The 21,667-nt window shown below is 53.0% G+C and overlaps 10 protein-coding genes across 10 annotated transcripts; 5 read left to right on the top strand and 5 right to left on the bottom strand.

The window, feature by feature from the left end:
- Nucleotides 1-1,713: 1,713 nt before the first annotated feature.
- J4E90_008410 (uncharacterized protein) lies at nt 1,714-2,206 on the bottom strand (the record flags this gene model as incomplete). Its single annotated transcript, XM_051437938.1, has 2 exons — nt 1,714-1,949; nt 2,101-2,206. The coding sequence occupies 2 exons, from the start codon at nt 2,204-2,206 to the stop codon at nt 1,714-1,716; spliced, it is 342 nt and encodes a 113-aa protein (XP_051287937.1).
- Nucleotides 2,207-2,589: 383 nt separating this feature from the next.
- J4E90_008409 (uncharacterized protein) lies at nt 2,590-3,603 on the top strand (the record flags this gene model as incomplete). Its single annotated transcript, XM_051437937.1, has 2 exons — nt 2,590-3,048; nt 3,361-3,603. 2 exons carry the CDS (start codon nt 2,590-2,592, stop codon nt 3,601-3,603), a joined length of 702 nt encoding a protein of 233 aa, XP_051287936.1.
- Nucleotides 3,604-6,384: 2,781 nt separating this feature from the next.
- Nucleotides 6,385-8,384, top strand: J4E90_008408 (uncharacterized protein; the record flags this gene model as incomplete). The annotated part of the gene is made up of 2 exons (XM_051437936.1): nt 6,385-6,813; nt 6,861-8,384. The coding sequence occupies 2 exons, from the start codon at nt 6,385-6,387 to the stop codon at nt 8,382-8,384; spliced, it is 1,953 nt and encodes a 650-aa protein (XP_051287935.1).
- A 180-nt stretch (nt 8,385-8,564) lies between these two features.
- On the bottom strand, nt 8,565-9,703 carry J4E90_008407 (uncharacterized protein; the record flags this gene model as incomplete). The annotated part of the gene is made up of 3 exons (XM_051437935.1): nt 8,565-9,018; nt 9,083-9,197; nt 9,454-9,703. 3 exons carry the CDS (start codon nt 9,701-9,703, stop codon nt 8,565-8,567), a joined length of 819 nt encoding a protein of 272 aa, XP_051287934.1.
- Nucleotides 9,704-10,402: 699 nt separating this feature from the next.
- Nucleotides 10,403-11,350, top strand: J4E90_008406 (uncharacterized protein; the record flags this gene model as incomplete). The annotated part of the gene is made up of 1 exon (XM_051437934.1): nt 10,403-11,350. One exon carries the CDS (start codon nt 10,403-10,405, stop codon nt 11,348-11,350), a length of 948 nt encoding a protein of 315 aa, XP_051287933.1.
- A 450-nt stretch (nt 11,351-11,800) lies between these two features.
- Nucleotides 11,801-12,227, bottom strand: J4E90_008405 (uncharacterized protein; the record flags this gene model as incomplete). The annotated part of the gene is made up of 2 exons (XM_051437933.1): nt 11,801-11,812; nt 11,838-12,227. 2 exons carry the CDS (start codon nt 12,225-12,227, stop codon nt 11,801-11,803), a joined length of 402 nt encoding a protein of 133 aa, XP_051287932.1.
- An 807-nt stretch (nt 12,228-13,034) lies between these two features.
- On the top strand, nt 13,035-13,757 carry J4E90_008404 (uncharacterized protein; the record flags this gene model as incomplete). The annotated part of the gene is made up of 4 exons (XM_051437932.1): nt 13,035-13,082; nt 13,159-13,205; nt 13,473-13,526; nt 13,601-13,757. The coding sequence occupies 4 exons, from the start codon at nt 13,035-13,037 to the stop codon at nt 13,755-13,757; spliced, it is 306 nt and encodes a 101-aa protein (XP_051287931.1).
- A 417-nt stretch (nt 13,758-14,174) lies between these two features.
- On the bottom strand, nt 14,175-15,188 carry PUP2 (proteasome component pup2; the record flags this gene model as incomplete). The annotated part of the gene is made up of 6 exons (XM_051437931.1): nt 14,175-14,451; nt 14,522-14,865; nt 14,918-14,996; nt 15,050-15,062; nt 15,117-15,138; nt 15,186-15,188. 6 exons carry the CDS (start codon nt 15,186-15,188, stop codon nt 14,175-14,177), a joined length of 738 nt encoding a protein of 245 aa, XP_051287930.1.
- Nucleotides 15,189-17,261: 2,073 nt separating this feature from the next.
- Nucleotides 17,262-19,277, top strand: J4E90_008402 (uncharacterized protein; the record flags this gene model as incomplete). The annotated part of the gene is made up of 2 exons (XM_051437930.1): nt 17,262-18,395; nt 18,837-19,277. 2 exons carry the CDS (start codon nt 17,262-17,264, stop codon nt 19,275-19,277), a joined length of 1,575 nt encoding a protein of 524 aa, XP_051287929.1.
- A 1,184-nt stretch (nt 19,278-20,461) lies between these two features.
- J4E90_008401 (uncharacterized protein) lies at nt 20,462-21,068 on the bottom strand (the record flags this gene model as incomplete). The annotated part of the gene is made up of 2 exons (XM_051437929.1): nt 20,462-20,943; nt 21,062-21,068. The coding sequence occupies 2 exons, from the start codon at nt 21,066-21,068 to the stop codon at nt 20,462-20,464; spliced, it is 489 nt and encodes a 162-aa protein (XP_051287928.1).
- Between the last annotated feature and the right edge of the window lie 599 nt (nt 21,069-21,667).

Here is a 21,667-nt window from a genome sequence, read left to right as displayed (position 1 = left end):
CGCCATAGTAACAATCGCAGCCGCGTAGTGATGGGTGAACGAAAGAATCAACCGTCCTCAAAGAGCAACACACATCGACCCAAGATGACTTCAGCATCTAGCAGGTCGACCGCGACGCAGGATCCATCTTCCGGAACCGCCAAGATTGTACGATGTCCAACGCAGACTCTCGAACGATTGCGGCGCCTGAATGAAGCAGAGATAATTACTCTCTTCACTCCATTCGTACCCCATTCGCCATTGACGACACTGGCAAAAGACATGGACCCTTTCGAGCCTCTCGGCCGCGCTTTACCAAGACAAGTACGACACGTCCCATATCGTCTCGACTCTGATATGACAGAGATGCACGCCGATTTCCTACCAACCAGCGGAGCAGTCGTCATCGTCATATGCGCCACCTCTAACGTCATCAGCAACCATGCTCAGGCTTTTGAACGGCAATTGAAGTTTGCACGGAGCATTTCGAAAAAGATACCAAGAAGCGATACTATACCGGGCCTTCCGACGATCCTCATTCTCATCGATGATGGCGCTACGGGCCAGGCTTATGTCAATGTGGCATATGACTTCCCAGCGCTTGTGACTGTCAACGATTATACTACCGCAGCACTTGTGAATGCGGTACATGTCCTATTTGGCAACTGAACACCCCGTTTATTGTACAACATCATGTCGCGGTTTCCAAACCGAGCTCAGCGAGCGGATACATGGCCACGAACGGCTCAGCAGCGCAGTCGATACGAAACAGTCGGAACGCGCCCCTAATTATTACGTCGAACTTTACGATATATCATCACTACAACACTCGTGGATATACAGCTTCAAGCTTGCAACACACGGCACTCTTTTCTCTCCTTCATTTACCTTATACGTTACAGGTCCTATGTACAATGTATTTCAGGTGGCATGAAGTTGCTCTAAGCTATCCTCTCCATTCAAAAACATATCCTATGCAACAACAACATATCTACCGGCACACTTTATACACAATGATCAATGTATTCACAATCTCCCTTCAATCACTACCAACCGCAGCCCTACGCAGTCCCACACAATCGGAGTCTGTCTACCACAGCGGTACTTGAGCCACGTCACGTCACGTCACATCACATCGCAGAGCGTGCGTACACATACAGACAAGTCGTCCGATCTCGGCGTCGAGCATAGCCGCCCATGTATCATGCAGTTGGAATGTGACATATGCTGGCAGACATGCATGATGCATATACGAAATATGTCACAGCGCATGCTGCGACGTTCACGTGAGGTGCTGGCTAGGGTCGAGATGTGTTTGCTGGATGTGACGTGCTGTGTGCGTGCTCTTGGAAGGGTTACTCGAGATATATGCGATGTGTCTGCGGGGCGTAGAGAGAATGAGGTGGTGGTTTGGTATTAACATTACTGAGGTTATTGTACGTCTATAGTCGTGAGGGAATAGGTATGTAGGTATGCCTGAATTGGCGAATGGAACTCCTTCCTGCGCCTTGCCTTATGCATGTGTTTGGGACTGTTGTGTGTCTGGAGTCCGTACTGTCGTCTCAGGGTAGGCGGTAGAAGCCTGACTCCGTCGAGGCGCAACAAGCCGAAGACTTCATGCCCTCCAATAGGCGACCATGTTCCCAGGGCATCCAGTCAAAGCAGAGCTTCGACGCCCCTCACCAGACCCCATCATCTCCAGCGTATCCTTTCTAATCCATTCCGCTTGAATGCCTATAACTCCATCATCCCCCGCCCATTGTTCATAGCACCCGCACCCGCATCCAGCGGCCCATTCGGCGTAATCCCTGTATCGATACCCCCGGTTTTAGGTACTGAGTTACTCGAAAGCGAATCGTGGTTGCCCGATAGGTAGTAGAACATGCGATTTGCGATGATGGTAAGGTGCTCGGGGAGGTACAGCGATGCGGCGATTATGAGGAGGGAGAGGAGGAGGAAGAGTACGGAGTCTGCAAAAAACCATGTCGTTAGCAACTGTCCTAAAGTAATACCAAAGGTCGGTGGGGGAGGAGAGCGACCCGGATAGGGGCGGTGGCTCATGTCCAAGAATTGAGTTGAGAATGCGATGTGATGCGGTAAAACAGGATATTTAGGACATACTGAAAATGAACTTCTCAGTCGACGTCAACATGTACAGCGAGAACGTGACTTCATATTGATAGCGCTTGCGCTGGAACCAGCGGAGGAGGGCGGATGGGTACAGCATTGCCGCGACGAGGAGCGTGGATGCGCTGGCTAGGAGGAGGATGGCGGATAGCGTCGTCGTGTCAATCATAGACCTTTCGGTATGTGTCGTCGTGTTTGCGCGTGCGAAAGGTGTATATGAAGGTGGAATTGGAGGGTTAATGTGTCTGGGCGCAAATGTTGGGAGCGGTGGATGACGGGGGAGATGAAGGGTTCAGGGACGGCGGATTCGGAGCAGGGATGGTGCGATTGCCTGATTAAGATCGGGAGCGGGTGGTCTAGCGCGTGAGCTGCATGGCATCATCAACGAACACGCGTGCGAGAAGTTTCTACACAGGACCAGCGATGCCAATGCTGTTGCAATGCCTCCGCCATGCCGTATCCCTCCCTAACACACACCCAACAATGCGCCTCCTCCCCGCCCTCCGCTTCCGCCCCAATGTCCCACGCCTCCAAACCGCTTCCCTCTCCACCTCTCCATCCCTCAACAATGGCAAATCGCTCCCCCCACGCACCCCCCTCCTCGACGCGGACCTAATCGAAAACTTCCTCAAAGGCTCCGGTCCCGGCGGTCAGAAAATCAACAAAACCTCTTCCGCCGTCCAACTCAAACACATTCCCACGGGCATCGTAGTGAAATACCAGGACACGCGGTCAAGAGAGATAAACCGGAAGATGGCGAGGCGGATTCTGCAGGAAAGGATTGAGGAGATGGAGTTGGGGGAGGGGGCGCGGACGAAGGTCAAGGCGAGGGAGAAGGCGAAGAAGAAGGCGAGTAGTGGGAAGAAGGCTAGGCGGAAGTATAGGGCGTTGGCGGGGGAGAAGGATGGGGAGGATGGTGGTGAAGAGGGGAAGACAGGGGAGGTAGTTGATGGATTGGAATTGGGGGAAGGGGCTGAGGAAAAGGTTGAGGGTGCTGATAAGAGTAAGACGGTGGGCGGTTGATGATATTCTTGGTCCACGGCTACGATACCAAACACCAAGTGTGCACCATTGTGCTAAGAGCATCGACAATGAACGGTATATTGGCACGGAGAAGGACAGCCGCCAAGCGTGTTCCGCGCGACAAGACGCCAAGCCCTGGGGATATGGCGACGATACATGTAGAAGTTGTACGACTCAGGGACGGCGAGACTTGCAAGCGAGGGAGCAGTGGAAAAAAACAGGAGCCCATAGATGCCGGAGAAGAATGAGGAGGTGATCGAGTTGTTGAAGGCGTGTGGGGCGACGGCGAAGGGGACGTTTCACAAGATCGAGAGAGAGGTGGAGGATGTGGAAAGAGAAGAGAAGGAGGGATTATCGAGTCAGGTCGCGAGGTTGTTCACGCGCAAGAAGAGGGCTGAATGGGAGATGAGTCAGGAGAGGAGTCTTATTGCCGCGGAAAGTCAGGTCTATCTTGCTCCTTTGAAGGAGAAGTAATCCATGCACCCCTGTGTGCATACTACTAGAACCACCACATATCCAGCACTACCTCCATCCACTCGGCCTTCGCCCACCCAAAACAACGTCCACATCATTCTCCTCATCCCACCTCTTCAAAAACTTCTCTGTCACCCACATATGCCGCTGCTTCGCCATCTTCCGACCGGTCTCTGTCTCCATCAACTCGACATGCCCGCCGTCAACATGCCGCAGACACTCGACATCAAAACCAACCCCTGTCTTCCTGTATACTTCATCCATACCATGAAAATAGAAAGATCGAGCCATGCCCACAGCGCCCAGTCGCTGGAGATGATATGCATCACGTAAGACGCGGTGGATGGGCTGTTCGTGAGAGAAGTTGGTAACGGTGGAATTCTCCTCACCAATTTGAATGGTACCCGAGAGCCGTGCAGCGAGACAAGACGCCTGCCAAACGATATTGGGCGGGCATCCCGCTGCCCTCGTGAACTCACGTACGACTTGCCATTGATTACGCTTCTCGTCCTCGGAGAGATACCATGCGTCACTCATATCGTGGGTGATGTCGTGCGTCATGCACAATACCCACAGGAGTGTGGAATCAATGTCCCGAGCCCATTGATGAAACCTCTGTTCTTTCCACAGAATCCACGCGGCGTCGGCAACGACACGCATCGTATGTGGATAGTCTTGTGAAACGAAAAGCCGGTCGCGGTCGTCGGGAGGTGAGGTGTAGAGTTTGTTCCTCTGAGTACGGACGGCTACGTTGAGGGCCGTGAACCATGCGCGGTCTGCGGGTTTGATTTCAAGGAGCGTCTGGTTGAAGAGCGGCGGGATCATAGTGAATGTATGCGAATCGATCTTCGGAAGTGTCTCGCTGAGTGGGTTGGATACGAGACCGCAACAAGGGTCAAGTGCTTTGGCGTATGTAATGAAGTCGACATACCGAGGGCTCCCTTCGTGGGCGTCAGTGTTGACTTTCGCGCCGGGCGTTGTCAGGGGACCATTTGAAGCGCTTGAGAGCTTTCGGGTCGTTGTGATACCGGCGAAGCGGCGGGACGCAACATTGCTGAGCGCCCTCATGTTGAGTTTGGAATTGAAGAAGCTGGTGTAGGAGACGTCGGGTCAAGAACTCAGACGATTATTTGTTCTGCGTAAAATAGCAGGGTGAGTTGAGACAGTGGTTGCATACGACATCGGGGAAGTCGCGCTCAAAGGCAAAGGCGTGATCAAGAAAGCGTAGAGGCCTTGCGCTGATCCATTCGCAGTTTTCCAGTTTTGACAAAATGCGAGTGAAGAGCATATTAGAGTGACGCTACGTTCACCTGTTCCCCCTCTCTACAGGATCCAAAATCAGAGTTCCAATCTACGTCTCCTCATCAGCCACATGCCCCAGCTCCTCCATACAATACCTCATCAGCTCGACATCGCCAGCCACAGCCGTCCGTCGCCTTCATGTCCGCAATCCCAATCTTTTGCCTGCGGAAGGAAGGTGTTCTACAGATGTTCTGAAAATGAGCTGGCCGAAGGACGGTGATCTTGTGGGTGGGGAAGGTCGTGCGTGAGAATGATTACTTATCTCGTTCTGTCTCCATTCTCGATGGAAGGTATAGAGAAAAATGGCGGCTGTTGTAACTCAATTACCTGCCCATCTGATGAGTGCAGACACTTCAAATCAGCGAGCCTGTCATCGTCTTGCTAGCTGCCCAGCATATACAACCCCATCAGCCAAGCTCCAGTTTCTAACAGCAACGTCAAACCCAACACCACTATCATCCGCCCAGAAACACAAACCCACCCCCAAACGCATCGCCAAGCCCCTTTCACCCCATCGCAATGTTGTCAAAGCCATGCAGCATCCCGTATTCCTCGCATGCCGCAACTCCCTTACTCAGATCTCTTACTGCCAAAAATAGCATGCGCGCAGGGCCGCCCAGCGTCGCTTCCAGCCGTTAGGGCCGCAGCGGCAACCCACAAAGAGCTTACTGCTACCCCACCGCAATAACACGAAAGTCATGCTTTGGAAGGCCTGATCGCAAGGTGTTGCCGGAAACACGGGAGGTGTTGGTCGATTAGTATGTGTTTTGGGGGCGAGGGATGGAGATGCGCGAGGGTGGTGACAGGGGACACAGACGTCATTTCCTTATGCGGTCTGACCGGAGCTTCAGAGATGGGATACCCCTTCCAACGCGACAGAGGCGACCGTCTCTTCCTTTACTGCGCAATCCCATTAGGGTTTCCCATTGTTGCAGGTTTTCGCGATTCAACCCTACGCTCCTCACGGCTCTCGTACGAAATTCGAGGACCCGTTGAGCGGCGAAATTGCTTTTCGTCACGAGCGCCCGCGTTTAGGCCTCTGCGTAGTAAGCTCGTATTAGGACCGACCGGGCACACACTGTCCTAAGATCGACACCAGGGTACACTGTCGAGTGGATCTTAGAGCGTAGATTGAGTTTTCGTTCGTGTTGAGTGGAGCAATCATTCAATGGAAGGTCGTGTCGAGGCCGTGCGGCTGCTGCAGGTACGGGAGGATGTGCAGCGAAGGAGGCAAATGTTCTCGTATTGGTTGTGGTCTTAAGAGGGTGATTTGCCCTTGTGTATAGGGCTCACTTTACTCTCCTCTACAGGCCTTGGTCTTGGTCTTGGTCTTTGCTTTTCCACGCTCGTTTATTAGGGTAAGCTTACCTGTCGGTCCGTTCGTTTGGTCCTTCTCCTTCCGGTGGTTTGGGGTATACTACGCTCTTTCCTTGTTAACTTCGTCGACTGAACTCGGATTGCTGTCTTCTCAACGTCGCGATGAGGTTCCTCGTTTCTCTTACGGCAGGTCTCCTGTCTATTGGTTTGGCATCCGCCTCGCCAGCTGCGCCGCTGAATAAGAGAGCTGTTTCCACCGACGGAAGCTGCGGAGGAGCAAAGGGCTTCACTTGCAAGGGTTCTTCGTACGGTGACTGCTGCTCTCAGTATGGATGGTGCGGAAAGTCAGCAGATCATTGCGGAGCTACCTGCAACTCAGCTTTCGGCACATGCACTGGCAGCACGACATCAAAAGCAACTCCAGTAACGGTCAAGACTTCGTCGACACAGGCTCCACAGCCGGCGTCAACACCGACGAAGAAAGTCTCACCAGATGCGACATGTGGTGGTACAAAGGGTTACACATGTCTGGGTTTTGCTGAAGGCAACTGCTGCAGCGCGAGTGGATGGTGCGGCTCGACATCGGCATACGTGAGTACTCACCTACGCTTTGAATGAATATATACTGATTTTAGCAGTGTGGAACTGGATGCCAGTCAGGCTTCGGAAACTGTGGCAGCAACACCGGATCAGGATCTACCACCAGCAAGATTTCTTCAGCGGCACCATCGTCAGCGCCATCGTCAGCACCATCTGGATCTGCTCTACAATGCTTGAACGGAAAGGATGTGCCGTACAAGATGACCTCGGATGCTGAGTACTCTGAACTTTCGGAACCCTACAATCTGCGCGTCCCTTTCAAGCCGGCTGTCATCGTTCTTCCCACCACCAATCAGCACGTTCAGGATGCTGTAGTGTGCGCCGCTCAAGCTGGTCTTAAGGTCCAGGCCAAGTCAGGCGGTCACTCTTACGCAAGCTTCAGCTCGGGTGGCAAGGATGGCGCTATGCAGATCAACCTCCAGTCTTTCCAGACCATTCAACTCGACAAGGACTCTGGAATTGCAACAGTCGGAGGAGGTGTTCGCCTTGGCAACCTAGGTGACGGTATCTACACTCAAGGCAACGCTGCCGTAGCCCAGGGTACCTGCCCTGGTGTCGGTATCGGAGGCCACTACACCCACGGCGGCTACGGCCACACTTCTCGCCACTGGGGATTAGCCATGGATCAAGTGGTCGGAGCCGACGTCGTCCTCGCCGATGGATCTCTCATCAAGGCCTCATCAACAGAGTCTCCCGACATCTTCTGGGCCATCAAGGGCGCAGCCGAGTCCTTCGGTGTCGTCACAAAGTTCTACCTCCAGACCCACGCCGCACCCACCAGCATCACGTACTTCGAGTTCGGCTTCACCGGCATCCACGACTCCAAGAGCGTGTGGACAAACACCTTCATGCACATCCAGGACGTCGCCAAGAACGCCTCCGTAGTCGACAACCGCGTCTCCTTCGGCATCTACCTCGACAACTACGGCGGCTACAGCCTCAGCGGCGCCTTCTTCGGCAGCGTCTCTGATTTCAACACCCAAGTCAAGCCCGAACTTCTCCGCAGCCTCCCCAACCCCACCGCCACCGTCCAGTCCATGGCCTGGTACGACTACATGGTCAAAGTATCCGGCAAGACCAGCATCAAAGAGCCTCTGACCGGGTACGACGAGCACGAGGATTTCTTCGCCAAGTCCGTCACCGTCCCTGAGTCTACCGGTCTCACTTCCAACGCTCTGGACGCTCTGTACGATTACCTACAGACAGCTGATGGGACGGAATACTACATCATCATCAACCTCTACGGCGGCCCCGGCTCCGCTATCAACAGCAAAGACACTGAGTTTGCTGCCTACAGCGATAGGGATAGTCTGTGGGTGCTGCAGAACTATGGGTACGGAGGTGATTCCATGGATTTTATTAATGGCATTAATAGTGCTATTATCGATGCGCAGCCGCAGACATCGTTTGGCGCGTATTTGAACTATGTTGATCCTAGTTATGATGCTGCGACGGCGCATAAGCTTTACTATGGCGATGCTGTGTACAGTAGGCTGGCGGCGTTGAAACAAAAGGTCGATCCGAAGAGCGTGTTCTGGAATCCTCAGGCTATTGGTGCGTAGGATATGGGGTGGTTGATGGGTGGGTAATAGGTGTTTAGGGCGTTTTAGCATGGGGAAGAGCTCCTCATGTATGTTGGGTTATGTATACGTTTATGGTTGGTTTTAGTAATGATACTATTGCAACATTCGAGATCACGTCCATTTTCCCCTACATGGATATCTACAAATGGCATTGCCGCATCAATCCTCCGTCTTGACCACAGGTTCGTCTGCTTTAGCCGGCTGATCATGAAGCTCATGGACAGTATTCGCTTCCATCTCATATCTCAAAGGCAAGACCTCAGACACAACCGCAGGCTTATCTTCCAGCTCACCTCCCAATGCCTCAAATCCCTTCCCACGCGGTTGACCAATCTCCAGTACATGATTCGACGGCGCTTCGTGAACGTCATTGTAAGTACGATCGCCGTCTCTGTCGGGCTCATACTGTGCAGTTTCGGTAGCTGGTAATTGGTGTGATACCCTTCTTCTCTTTCTTTGCAGGCGGCGAAAGAGTAGCCAGCCAGCTGCTATTCCGAGGGCAAGCGTAGCGGGTATAGCTATGCCGAGACCGATCTTGTGGCTTAGTTGGAAGTCGTTGTGCATGTGCTGGTGGACCTCTTGGTCGTGAGGGTTCGACGGGTCTGCGATGGTGCTTGTTGGAGTGTTCGTGGTAGGGTTGGTTGGTGTGCTCGCTGAACCTGTACCTGATTCAATACCTGGCGTGCCGGACACTCTTGAGTCTAACGTCGAAGCTGATGCCGAAGCTGCAGTTGACAATCCTTCCGGTGACAACAATAACGATGTCGTCGGCGAAGTAGTCGAACCCACCGCCTCAGACGACGCACCACTCCCCGCGATAAAACCATCCACAATATTAAAATACTGACTAGTATCCGAATCCCCATCCACCGAAAAAACACTAAGAAAGAACAGCGTCGACTCCTCCAGCCTCGCATTCGTCTTAACATTCCATAGATAACTCGTTCTATTCACGATACTCGCTGGGTCCACATGTTAGCTTTGCTTCTGTAAATAAGCTTGGAAGCCACGGAACAGAGCGGCCCTTCATACGCATGATGGGACTTACGCATGATGAACTCGCCGTCGCCGATCTGCTCCTGGCCTAGTGTCTTGACTTGGTGCAAGACCAGGTCGTAGGGCCCGGTTTCGTCGCCGGGATACCATTGGATGTTTATGGTGTAGTCTTGCTTGTAGGTAGGGGGGTTGCTTAGGCCGCCGTCTGTGCCGTGGGTTGGGGGGTTGATGAATTGGATGCCGAGACTTGATACGCGGGGGGAAAGTATGGCTAGCAAAGCGCATGCTGATAGCGTAGGCATATCGAACTGGACCGTCGCCAGTGATTAGATGATTGCAAGATCGATGATTCCGTGGCAGTACTTGAGTGCAACGAGTGATGGTAAACAGCGAGTGACAAGAAACACACGCTGAACCATATCAGGAGCTGGCAACTGTGCGAAGCAATCGCACGTAATATCATGGTTTCGACTTCGCTCCTCTCATTCCTCTTGTTCTAGCAGCGAGAGGCGTAAGGTGCAACAGCGCCTTGCCACGATGCGCCCCCCGTGATGAAACTTCTTTGTACTCATCGGTTTTGGGTGTCAGCCCTGGGTCGACTTGATGCAGCCGGCATGATAACTGAAGCAAGCCATGGAATACTGGAGTATGAATACGAGAAGTACAAGTGAGCGTGTTCCGGAGCGGAGAGATGTTCGTACGGGTCCAACAGTTGAAAGGGTCCCCAACATTAGCCGTGATCTTAGATCATCAACCCCAACAGACCCATGTATCAGCGCTACCGTGCCACATCAAGCGAGATGTGATAACAGAAAGTTAAGCGCCACACTCAGCGCTCCGTGAAAATAGAATGCGTGCAGCCGCCCCTAAAGTCTGTGAGCTGCAGGTACCGGTCTCACTGCGGCGTTCGCCCACCATTTGTATAAGGATCGCCCCTCCGTGGCGCTTTGCGATCTCGTGCCCTCCTCTTTGTCCTTCCCCTTTTGTTGGCTTTTCCCACCATGTCACTGTCGCTACCCAAAGTTTTCAATCATTACACACTGATCGCGCTATGCACATTAGCGTTGGTTTACCACTTTCTCTCCATTCAAGACCACTTCACTGTCCGTGCGCCGGGTACGCCCGCGATAGCGCAGCCACCGCAAAACGGCGGATTTCCTAAACGCATTTGGTACAAGTTGGGCCCTAATGGCCTTTCTGAAGAGACGCGAGCCTGGACCGATAGCTGTGTGAATAGCAATCCTGACTACCAAGCACACTTCTTGACGGACGACGACGGTGACGAGTACGTTCGTAAGACCTTTGCGGAATCCCGACCGGATATCGTCGACGCCTACCTCGCATTACCCGTCCCTATCTACAAAGCCGACATGCTGCGCTATGTCTTGCTGTGGAACGAAGGCGGAATCTGGTCCGACCTAGACGTCTCTTGCGAAGAAGGCATATCCATGGACGAATGGGTGCCAGTTGCATACCAGGGAATCGCTTCGCTAGTAGTAGGCTGGGAGTTCGATCAAGGCTGGCCCGGCGAATATGTCCGCGAATTCGCCAGCTGGACGATAATGGCCAAACCACGATCGCCACACATGATGCAGGTCATCGAGGATATCCTCCAGACACTGCGAGACAAGACGGCGGAGCATAACATCCCGATCCAGAACGCGACAATGGATATCATGGGGGATGTTGTTGATTTCACTGGTCCCCGGCGCTTGACGCGCAGTGTGTATACGAGCTTGGGGAAGATACTTGATAGGTCGATTGACGCGCGCGATATGATGGAGCTTGTGCAGCCGAAGCTGGTGGGCGATGTCTTGGTCATGCCGGGTCGGTCGTTTGCGGCGTCTGCGAATACGTATAAACCGGATGAAGAAGAACTTTTGCCGCCAAAGCTGGTTACGCATCATTATGCGGGGACTTGGAAGAACGACAATGGGGGCGAGCAATAGAGAAAGAAGAATTCGGAAGTCTTTGGAAGAACATCAGAAACGCATCCATGAGCATGGTCGTGGAGTGATGGAGACGCTTCCATTGGGCTGCCTGATGATGAATTATTTTGTCATCGTTGATTTGCTACACACTTTCCAAGGACTGCACCGCCGCCTCCACCGCCGGAATTGTTTTGGAACAGGAGTCTTGGAAGATACTTGGCCGTATCGGCCGCGTTGATAGACATCCTCACGCTGGCTGTAACAAGTCCTCCCGCGCGAGATCGAGGCACGACTAGGCTGACCTATTCGTACCGAGTAGTCATCCGAGTCTTCTTGCCATGTCTCCTGTTCTCTCTCTTTCTCCCACAACATGATGCTGTACTCAGGCATGGATATACAGACAAGGGAAAACGCCACGGCCATTGCAGTCAAGTTTGTTCCCTCCATTAAACCGACGAATCGCGAGCTCTAGACCTGGACCTTTATAGCAAGAGAACACGAAAACCTCTTCCTTGTCGATGTTTGCGTAGATCTCTACACCAGGCATTAGTGGATACCACGTACCTCCGTCAACCTTGGCAGCTTCGTAGCGGGCTTCACGGTTGACGAAGAAGAGCGAAGGGTAGCCACGGAACGTATATGCGATAATCTTTCCTTTCTCCTCATGGATGTTGACTTGATTTTCGAGATCGATATGGGCGATACCGAGGTCTTCTATCTGGTCGTGTACCGCGATAACCCATACTCTGGCGCGGAGTTCTGCAGGTAGGCGGGAGAAGGGGTGGAAGGTCCGTGTAGCGGGTGTGTGCGACCATTCGGGCGCCCGAGGGAACCGTTCTAGCTGCACTTCACATTCGTCATACGAATCGCTCTCATCGCCGTTCTGTGTCGCCATGGTGTTGGCGAAAAGGTATTGGTGGGAAGACGAGACGGTAAGACTACCTAATTTGTCCACGGTTGAGGCACTTGTTGGTTGATTGAGGGCGAAGAAAGTGTGATAAGAAGGTTGTAGAAAGTGTATAGAATGCGAAAGCTCCGTAGTGATATAATCCACCCAACGGCCAAGGCAGATGCTCTTGCTGGGTGTTGACGTTATGCCAAGCCTTACACATTCACCAGTGGTAGTGAATCGGTTTGCTTCGGTTTCCAGTTCGAGGTGTAGCTCTTTATGCCCACTATCGAGGTCAATGTTTCAAGGGGCTCAGGGCCTGATAAGGTGAGAAGGCGACGTTGCGAATGAGCAAGAAATGGCGCCGATGTAATGGTCGTGAAATATTGGACGCAAGCAGCATACTACTGAATCTTGTATACCCTTGAGGTGAATCTCTAGAGATGTCAATAAGATGGGTGGATGAGAAATACTGCGACAAAGAAAGCCTTCGACTTCCTCTTTCACCCGCCAGTGAGTGTCTCGCGATACAAGCGCGTTTCGCAGTAGTACCGCGCAGGCCACTCGCCATCAGATAGGCATTAGAACAATCGAGAGGAACAAATAGTAGTGTGTCTCAAAGCGTGGAGAGTGTTGGTGTCAACCCTGCTGACAAGCCCACCCGCAAAATCCCGCGCTCTCTGATTCGTCCACCTTTTCCCAGCGCCGCCAAGCCCAGCATTCCCGCGCTTTCTCTGCCGCATCAACCTCACCAGACATCACGCCAGACATCACCCTTCCACCCGCGTTTAAACCCCAACGAACTCGCCAAAGATGTCTGTCTCGTCCTTCGGCCACCACGGCAAGACGCCCGCTGCTGTCGTAAGTCGAGTCCCGTGCAATGGGGAATTAGAGGCGATGACGAAAGAAGAAGGAAGAAGCTAATGATTGGGAACAGAGCATGCGCAGCCCGTACAAGGCTTACAGGAGTCCTTTTGGTCCTCAGTATGTATTTTCCGATATCAACACGGCTGTGGGAGGGGTGGTGGGAGGGTTGGGACTGGGTTGGGGGAGGTGTGGGAAGGTGTGGGAAGAGGAGGATGACTTGAGACGCCTCGATGGACGGCGGTATGGGCAATTGGATGCCACGCATACGCTCGATATGCGCATAGAAAAGAGGAGGAACAACCCAATCCCACACCCGCGCCGCCGCTTATACCATCCACGCCCGTCGCAACCTCGAAGCTCCAGACACTAACATACAACCACTAGATATACCATCCCGAAGAACTACCACGGCCTCACCCTCAAGCAAGCCGCGAAATAGTATGTCTCCCCCCATTCCTCCCATACCTCCCTCCACCTCTCCATACATCCAACACGCACTAACCCCATCCCAGCGGTGGCCTCGCCGCCGGCTTCGGCGGTGTAGCCGGATTCTTCGCCCTCTTCTTCTTCGCCGAAGTCCCCAAGGTGCGCGACGACATCATGAAGAAGATTCCTATCCTGGACAAGTTCTTCACGGTTGAGATACCGCCTGAGGATAACCCTTTCTGAGCGCTTCCTTATTCGACGTGGATGAGGAGAAGGATGCATGGGTCGGGATGTATAATATGGCAATCGAGGGACAATTGGCTTTACTGCAGATGGGGAAATAGACCGCTTTTGTCTTTGTTAACTCGGTGCTTGGCTCAATGGCGAGAGCAGTGACTATGTACGTGATGATGTATTGACTCCAGGGCCCAATGAGTCAATGGCTTGAGACGTGATTCAACAGTACTTGTTCATCCACGGACCTGAACGTCAGACAAGCTTAGAGGCTCATTCAGCTTGCACGGTCGTTCGCCACTCATAGCTCGAGAACATTTGGTCATTGCTTCATTTTCGCGTGACTCGCACATCTATCAAGATGCTATCATATGCCATCCCATATACCACTTCCCCCAGCCATCCACTCATTCCCCCATCAATCGCTTAGTTCGTCGGCAGCCTTCCAACAACCTCAGCCATCTCCTCATCGGTGTAGATCCTGAAGCCCTTGTCCTTGGTTACACTAGCCAACTGCACATTCTTGCTATCCAGCTTCTCCTCCATGACCTGCTTGAGCGTCTTGAGCGTGAGCACCTCGGCCTCGGGGAGCGTAAGCGACTTGTGGAATTCGTTCTGGAGTTCGGCTTGGGCGCCCTCGGAACCGGAACCGATGGCTTTGGCGTCGTAGCGGTAGAATGTGCCCGAGGGCTCGGCGTGGTAGCTGTGTGCGTTGTTAGTTTGTAATTCCAATTCCGGTTCTAGAGCTGGGGATGTTGTAGGATGTGACATACAGACTCGGACCATCCTCATCATAACCCGCAATCAACAGCGCGACACCAAACGGCCGACTCATGATGCTCTCCTCACCCTCAGCACCCTCACCAAACCTCAGCGCCAAATCACATATCGCCTGCGTGCAGCTCTCAACGCGAAGTGGCTCGGCGTAGTTGAAAGCGTGGTTCTGGCTCTCGACACGCGCGTGCTCAATCATGCTGCGGGCATCGGCTTGCAATCCCGACATGGCACATCCGATGTGGCGGTCGATTTCGACAATCTTCTCTACGGAGCTGGTTTCTAGGAGCGTGGAGGTGACGCGCTTCTCTACGCCGAGGATTACGCCTTCGCCGGTCGCGACCTGTGTGTTGTTTATGAGTTTGTGAAGATTGGCGGTGGGAGGGTGGACATACGCCTATTGCTGTTGAACCGAGCTTGATGGCTTCGAGCGAGTATTCGACTTGGAAGAGACGGCCTTCGGGCGAGAAGGTGCTGTGGGTTTGTGAGCGGGCGGGCTTGTAGTGGGAGGCGCGGGGTGGACGAACTTGATACCACGGTCTAGCAAGTTCAGTTAGTATAGATTCTACTGTATAATTGCTCTGGGAAGCTTACCATATTCGCTTCGTGCTATGAACTGCTCATGTTAGTACAAGAGCTCCAGCGGGGTTCAATGAGGCGTACCATGGCGGCTGTTTGTGCGGAAGTGTAGTCGAGAGGTGCGGTGAGATGTTCGAGTGCGTCTCGAACAGGAAAGTCGAGATTGGGGGCGTATGGGCGGCGGTGAGGTGTTGCGGAGTTGTGTTGGCGGCTTAGATGATTCTCTAGCTAGAGCTTCAGGCAACATGGACCGCGACATCGCGCTAGGGCGGGATGCCAAGACTTCCATCTGATACTCATCATCACTTTCTTGACACAACTAGCAAATACATCTAAGTCTACAGTCACAATATTGCACCGATCTCCGAAAGCTGACACCTAACAAGCTATGGTGGATTTTCGCAATCGCATCCATCGACTGCCCTCTATCGCGACATCGTCTGCCACCTCCTTCCAGAGACTACCTAGGTACTGGAAAAGTAGCTCATCGTTTCTTGTCACCAAGCAATATTACGTCTGAGGCATTGTTACGAAAGATTTGATTCTCCCGAAGCGTTCTCTCCATTTCTGAACAAACGATTCGTTACTGCGTTCTGCGCAACTTCTGGGTAATACAATTGCAGTACTTAGATGCTTCAGAGCTTCAGAGTTGCATTTGATGTAGTTGTGGTACTACACCTGATAGCACCACCTGTATCGCAGTTCAGTCTCATCGAACTCATACTGTCAACTTTAACGGAGTAATCTAGGCCATACACGCATGAGGGTGAAATGATGAGATGTCTCAGTACCCGTCGTGCGGCCAGGTAAAGTCGCCTGGCTATGCAAATACTCCGCGTAACGTCAACGCAGGTACCTGCTCATGCCAGAATTACATCGTCCCTAATTTCGGAGAGGTTCTCGTTGGGTACCGTGCGCGTGGCTGGACTTCCGATAGAACACGGGAATGTCTGCAAGCGACCTCACAGCCACGATATCCACCCGTTATCTCCCAGATTTGTCGATGTCGCAGAGTGCTCCGAGTGCCTGATCGATTAACCAAGCTTCCATCGACATATCGAAGCTGTGGTAAGGGTAAGGCTTAGCGTACCGGTTCGTGACATTTGCGCATGGCGCCGGGACGAAACGCCTTCCAAGACACCAAGCCGCTGGAGTAATTCTCCGCATCCTCTACCTTTCCAACATCAACTTCGCTTCTTTGCCTGAACTTCAAGTTCTTGCCTTCCGCATCCGCGGATCGAAAGCCGATGATGCGCGTCATAGCTCAGATCGAAAGTGCCTGGCGTCGGCACCGTTTCTCCTGAGTTCGGACCAGCAGCGCTATCCACGTCACCATATTCTGGAATCTCGGCCTGCGACCATGATGGATGGTGCATTCAGTGCTGTCAACAACGAGCTCACAACCACGGTAGTGCGCAACGCCAACGGATGACACGGGGACATGTGTCTACCATACACACGCATGAGGGTGTTGCACTCGTGTTAATGAACAAACTATTGACCTGGACAGCCACACAGATGCCGACGATTTTCGATAAATCCGCGTGTGCCATGTTGCACGCACATCATGAGATGTGCAGCTCATCTCCCGCGGCGGGGATGATGTCGATGCTGGGTTATTTTTATCCGGATACGACCCTATACCGGGGCTTGACGTCGCTGTCTGGCCGTTGAGTATTGCTTCTCCACATGGGCCAATGATTAGCGAGGACGGGGCGAAAGGGTCGTTCCCTGTCTTGCCGCATCGGGCCTTCTAGAATGCTTGGTGAGCTTCAACAGTCGACGACTGCGATGAAAGCAGCAACATACGAAGGATGCGAATGTTGGGGATGGTTTGAACAGGCTGTTGTTGAAGAGCCTGCATGCCAAGATTGCTTGACCAGGCTTCAGGGTTGGGATCACCGCCGGCATCCGCGTTCCTGCGTGCCTGCTCGTTCGAGAAGGCACTAATTAGCTGTGACCGTGCGGCTAATGCACGTCCGATGAATAGCCTTCAGACTGCAGCGACGTCTAGATCCAGCAAAACGTCACCGGCGAATAAATACTTCGCTGCGTCCTGCTCACCATTCCTCGCCCACGCCGCTCTCTCGCACCCTTCTCACTTCTCAAGACTTCATTCTACGCTTTTAATATCGTCTTCTTCCTCCTAATACCAACATCATGCGCGTCTCCTCCACCATCCTCGCCGCTGCAGGCCTCTTGACCTCGGCCAACGCTGCCATCAAGGGTTTCAACTATGGCGCCAACTTCAACAACAACCAGGCCAAGGTGCAGGCCGACTTTGAATATGAATTCAACGCCGCCAAGCAGCTTCCTGGCACCAATGGATGGACCAGCGCCCGTCTGTACACCATGATCCAGCACGGCACCCAGACCGACGTCATTGAAGCCATCCAGGCTGCTATCAACACCAAGACCGGTCTCCTCCTTGGCATGTGGGCCTCCGCCGGTCAGGCCAACTTCAACAACGAGATTACTGCTCTCAAGGCCGCCATTGCTCGTTACGGCACTGCCTTCACTGACCTCGTTGAGGGTATCTCCGTTGGCAGTGAGGATCTCTACCGTGTCACCCCCACTGGTATCGAGAACAAGTCCGGCGCCGGTGCTCAGCCCCAGGAGCTCGTCAACTACATCAAGCAGACCCGTGATGCTATCCGCGGTACTGCTCTCCAGGGCAAGCCCATCGGTCACGTCGACACCTGGACTGTCTACGTCAACGCTACCAACAACCCCGTCATTGAGGCCGTTGACTTCATCGGCATGGACGCCTACCCCTACTTCCAGACCACCATGAACAACAACGTCGGTTCGGGCAGCCAGCTCTTCTTCGACGCCTACCACCAGACTGTTGCCGCTGCCAAGGGCAAGCCCGTCTGGGTTACCGAGACCGGATGGCCCGTTAGCGGCGAGACACTCAACCAGGGTAAGCCCAGTGCGGATAATGCCCGCATCTACTGGGAGGACGTTACCTGCCAGCTCGTCAAGGACAACGTCAACCTGTGGTACTACATCCTCCAGGATGTCCAGTACGGCAACCCCGTCCCCTCGTTCGGCATCAAGCCTGCGGGTGACCTGATGCAGGTGAAGCCTCTGTTCGACCTTTCTTGCCCTGCTGGTTCCGCACCCAGCAACCCGTCCAAGAAGGTCTCTACCGATGGTACTTGCGGTTCCCAGGGAGGTGCTACCTGCGCTGGCTCGCCATTCGGTAACTGCTGCTCGCAGTACGGATGGTGCGGAAACACTGCCGGACACTGCGGTACCGGTTGCCAGAGCGGATCGGGCACTTGCACTAAGGTAAGCTAGTACCTTCCAATGCTCCTCTTGTCACCCATTCTCGCGTCGATCCTATATACTTTGTCTGCGCTCTTGTCTGTTTCTTGCAATTGCCTTTGTTCCGTCTCTGCCCCGTACGGGGTTGCACGGACTAATGGCCATTGGAAGGAGCCTTCGAGCAGCAGCAGTATTGGAATGTCAACGGGTATTGGGTCGACGAGTAAGAGGGCTGAGGAATTCTTAAACCAGACGGTCAGAAGCTAACATCCCTCAGTAAATGCTCCGACATCCCAGCCCACAATTGTCACCATTCCAGTAATTAGCTTTGATCGCCCGACCCCAACAGCTCAGAGTTCAGCTTCGCTTTCCGCTCCGTCTACCCGAATTGGTCTTGAGAATATCGAAGGCCTACCGCAACCGACCTTTACCCCTCTTCAAGAACCATTCGAATAACCCAATCAGCTCATCCCCATTGATAAGGCCGACCCTACCAAGGTGATCGGCAACGGATACACTGCCCAGCTATCACCTACCATATCAACCGTCTTCGTTTACGACATCCGTCCTGAGTTCGCCGGCAAGACTTGCACTTTGGCTCTACACATGCCCCCGCCCTTTCCCCTACCCGAAACAGCACCCGTTCAAATTCGCACTCCGGGCGGTATCAGTGTATCCCGCCTCGCCAACCAAGTCCCCGATACTGTGTCTATGCAGAGTGTCGGTAACTCTAGTCTCGTCGGTGTTGCACAACTCATCGAGCCTGCACGTCAATACAACGTCGCTAGTTTTCCCTGTGAAGCTGGTCAACGGGTTAGTTACCAGGTGGATTCGATCAATGGGCTCGACATGAATTGGTTCCAGATGACGTATCCTGCTCTCGGGCTGTTTATGCTGATTAGCTGAATTGGATGGAGGTTGTATGGAGTGGTGGCAACGTGGAAGACTGGGATGTCGACTGTATTATTACGAACCTAAAAGTCCTAGATCCTTTTAATGTAATGTATACACCAAGTATACGTATCTTGATTATGTCGTCGTGTGATGTGCTACTGAACTGTATCGTACTTAACCAATGCGTTCAGTGTGAGACGGCTCAGTAGCATATCATAAGGGGATATGGGCATGAGCGTAAACCAACTACACATGATTCCCTCGCATCCCGTGTAGATGATCAAGAGATGAGATAGCGCAAGACGTAGCCAACCGCGAAGTGTGTCATGTAAAAAGTGAAGAGCGAAGAGCGACATGCGACATTGAAATACGAGATACCTCAGATGAGGTTAGCCTGGCCGACGCTGAGATAAATACCTAAGATTGTACCCCAACAAAACAAAAACGCGAAAGACCTGCCTGCAGCCACCACCAATTTCCCACCCAAACCTTCCAAACCTTCTACACCCAGCACCATGCGCTTCACCACCCCCATACTCATTCATCTCGCGTTCCTCAACATAGCGTCAGCCCAAGGATGCCCCGACGGCGGCACAGCATGCGGATATTATGGTACACTCTGCTGTACCAGCGACGAAGTCTGTATGACAGACGCGGATAATCAGGCTGTTTGCGAGGTTCCTGCTTTTGCTAGTTCGGTGCCCGTGGTCAACTCAGATCTTACTACTATGATGTCGACGATGGTGGTTAGCACGGATACTGCTACTGTGACGCTGATACCGACGTTGAGCTCGACGCAGGTCACGATCGCGGAAAGTCCTTCGTCGATGTCTGGGACGGGGGTTAGGGATCCGAGTGAGACTGCGCTGAGCACGCTGGCTGGTATATTGCCAACTTCTAGCATCACGCAGAGTGCTGATGCGAGTGGTGCGGAGTAGACGGTGTCGACGAGTTCGGCTGGTGCGTCTGATATGTCTGATGCGCCGGCTTCGACTTCGACGGGGGCGGGTGGAAGGGTGGGAAGGAGTTGGTATGGTGTTGTGGGAGTTGGTGTTGTTATTGCGACGGTCTTGACGGTTTGAGTGATGGAAAGAGATGGAGGATGAATGTCAGGGTCCCACGACCGTACGATGTCATCCCCAGAAGTCGAGGCAACTAATTCAGCTACGTAGACTTCTTTTGCGCAAGGTATGTTGTTACTCCTGGGCTGCAATCTTGCGACCCTTCGCCAGACCGTCCAATTCAAATTGGGGCATCGCTAGGGAACTCTCCTCCAGACCGTCCGATCCAGATCGCGGCACCGCCAGGGAATCCTTCCCACCTTCAGAAGCTTCCCAGATCTTCTCGATTTGGTCTTTCGTCTTATCAAAGCCCATTTGAAAGTTGTCCATAGCAAGCTTGTACCCGACAAAGTTCACCATTGTTTCCTCCTTGATCATTCCATTTCCGGCGTCCGTATGGGATCTGACATCGTATAACTGCCCATCTCCCCACTCCTCCTCATAGTCTCCCGCGCCGCTGTCGTATTCCAATGATCTCTTGAATTTCTTACGGAAGAACTCTAGATCGTTGAGGAGATGTGCCATGATCTCCTCTTGCTTTCGCACGATGTCGAGGGAGCCGGCAAGGGTCTTGGCATGGGCCGTTTTGGAGAGTGTGGCTGGCAGGCCGTCGTCTGCTTGTCGGTGGTCAGTTCGATTGGAGGTCATCTCGTTTCTCGACTTGGAGGTCTCCAGGTATCGTTAGTTGAGATCGTGCGAGAGAAAGGCAATAAACCACAGACTGCAGCTAGTTACCCCACATCTTGTGTAACATGTCGCCAAGTCTTTCACCCATGGCGATAGTGCACTAATATACTTATCAAAGGACCTTCGCGGTGTCATTTCCGTCGCCATCACTTGATGCAGGATTTCAGAGAAGGACTTGTTTCGGCGTAGGCATACCAGGTTGCTGCTTCAGTCTATCTCGGTAGTAAGTCAACTCGCAATAACACCAGATAATAGATGATTTACAATCGATCGTGATTACCCAATGCATGCTTGCACCTTCCCGATGCTTGCTCAGATCCCCACCAATAGCCGGCCACTACACGAACGTCATTGCAATTTGGCAGCGACTGTAGCTTCCCATACACATAAAACATTGTGCGCGAATGCCCAGACGGAACGAAGCTTCTCAACATATCATGTAAGCTGCGTGGCACAAATGGTCCATCATTCTTACCTCGTAGGGCGCGGCTGCAGAATAAGCCCGCCACCTGGCCGCCGATACCCGAGGCGCAAAACCCAGTCATACCCGGGCATCCGCCCACCACCAATTCCTGCGCCATCCGTTGTATCACCCTATCATCTATAACTCTTATCCCATTACCATGGACGACTCCGCTACTGGCACAGGCCAAC

Source organism: Alternaria incomplexa, assembly GCF_024043165.1.
Source record: "Alternaria incomplexa strain BMP 0042 chromosome Unknown scaffold_13, whole genome shotgun sequence".
NCBI lineage: Eukaryota > Fungi > Ascomycota > Dothideomycetes > Pleosporales > Pleosporaceae > Alternaria > Alternaria incomplexa.
The sequence above is the reverse complement of the archived record's forward strand: the minus strand, read 5'-3'. Positions and strand labels throughout refer to the sequence as shown.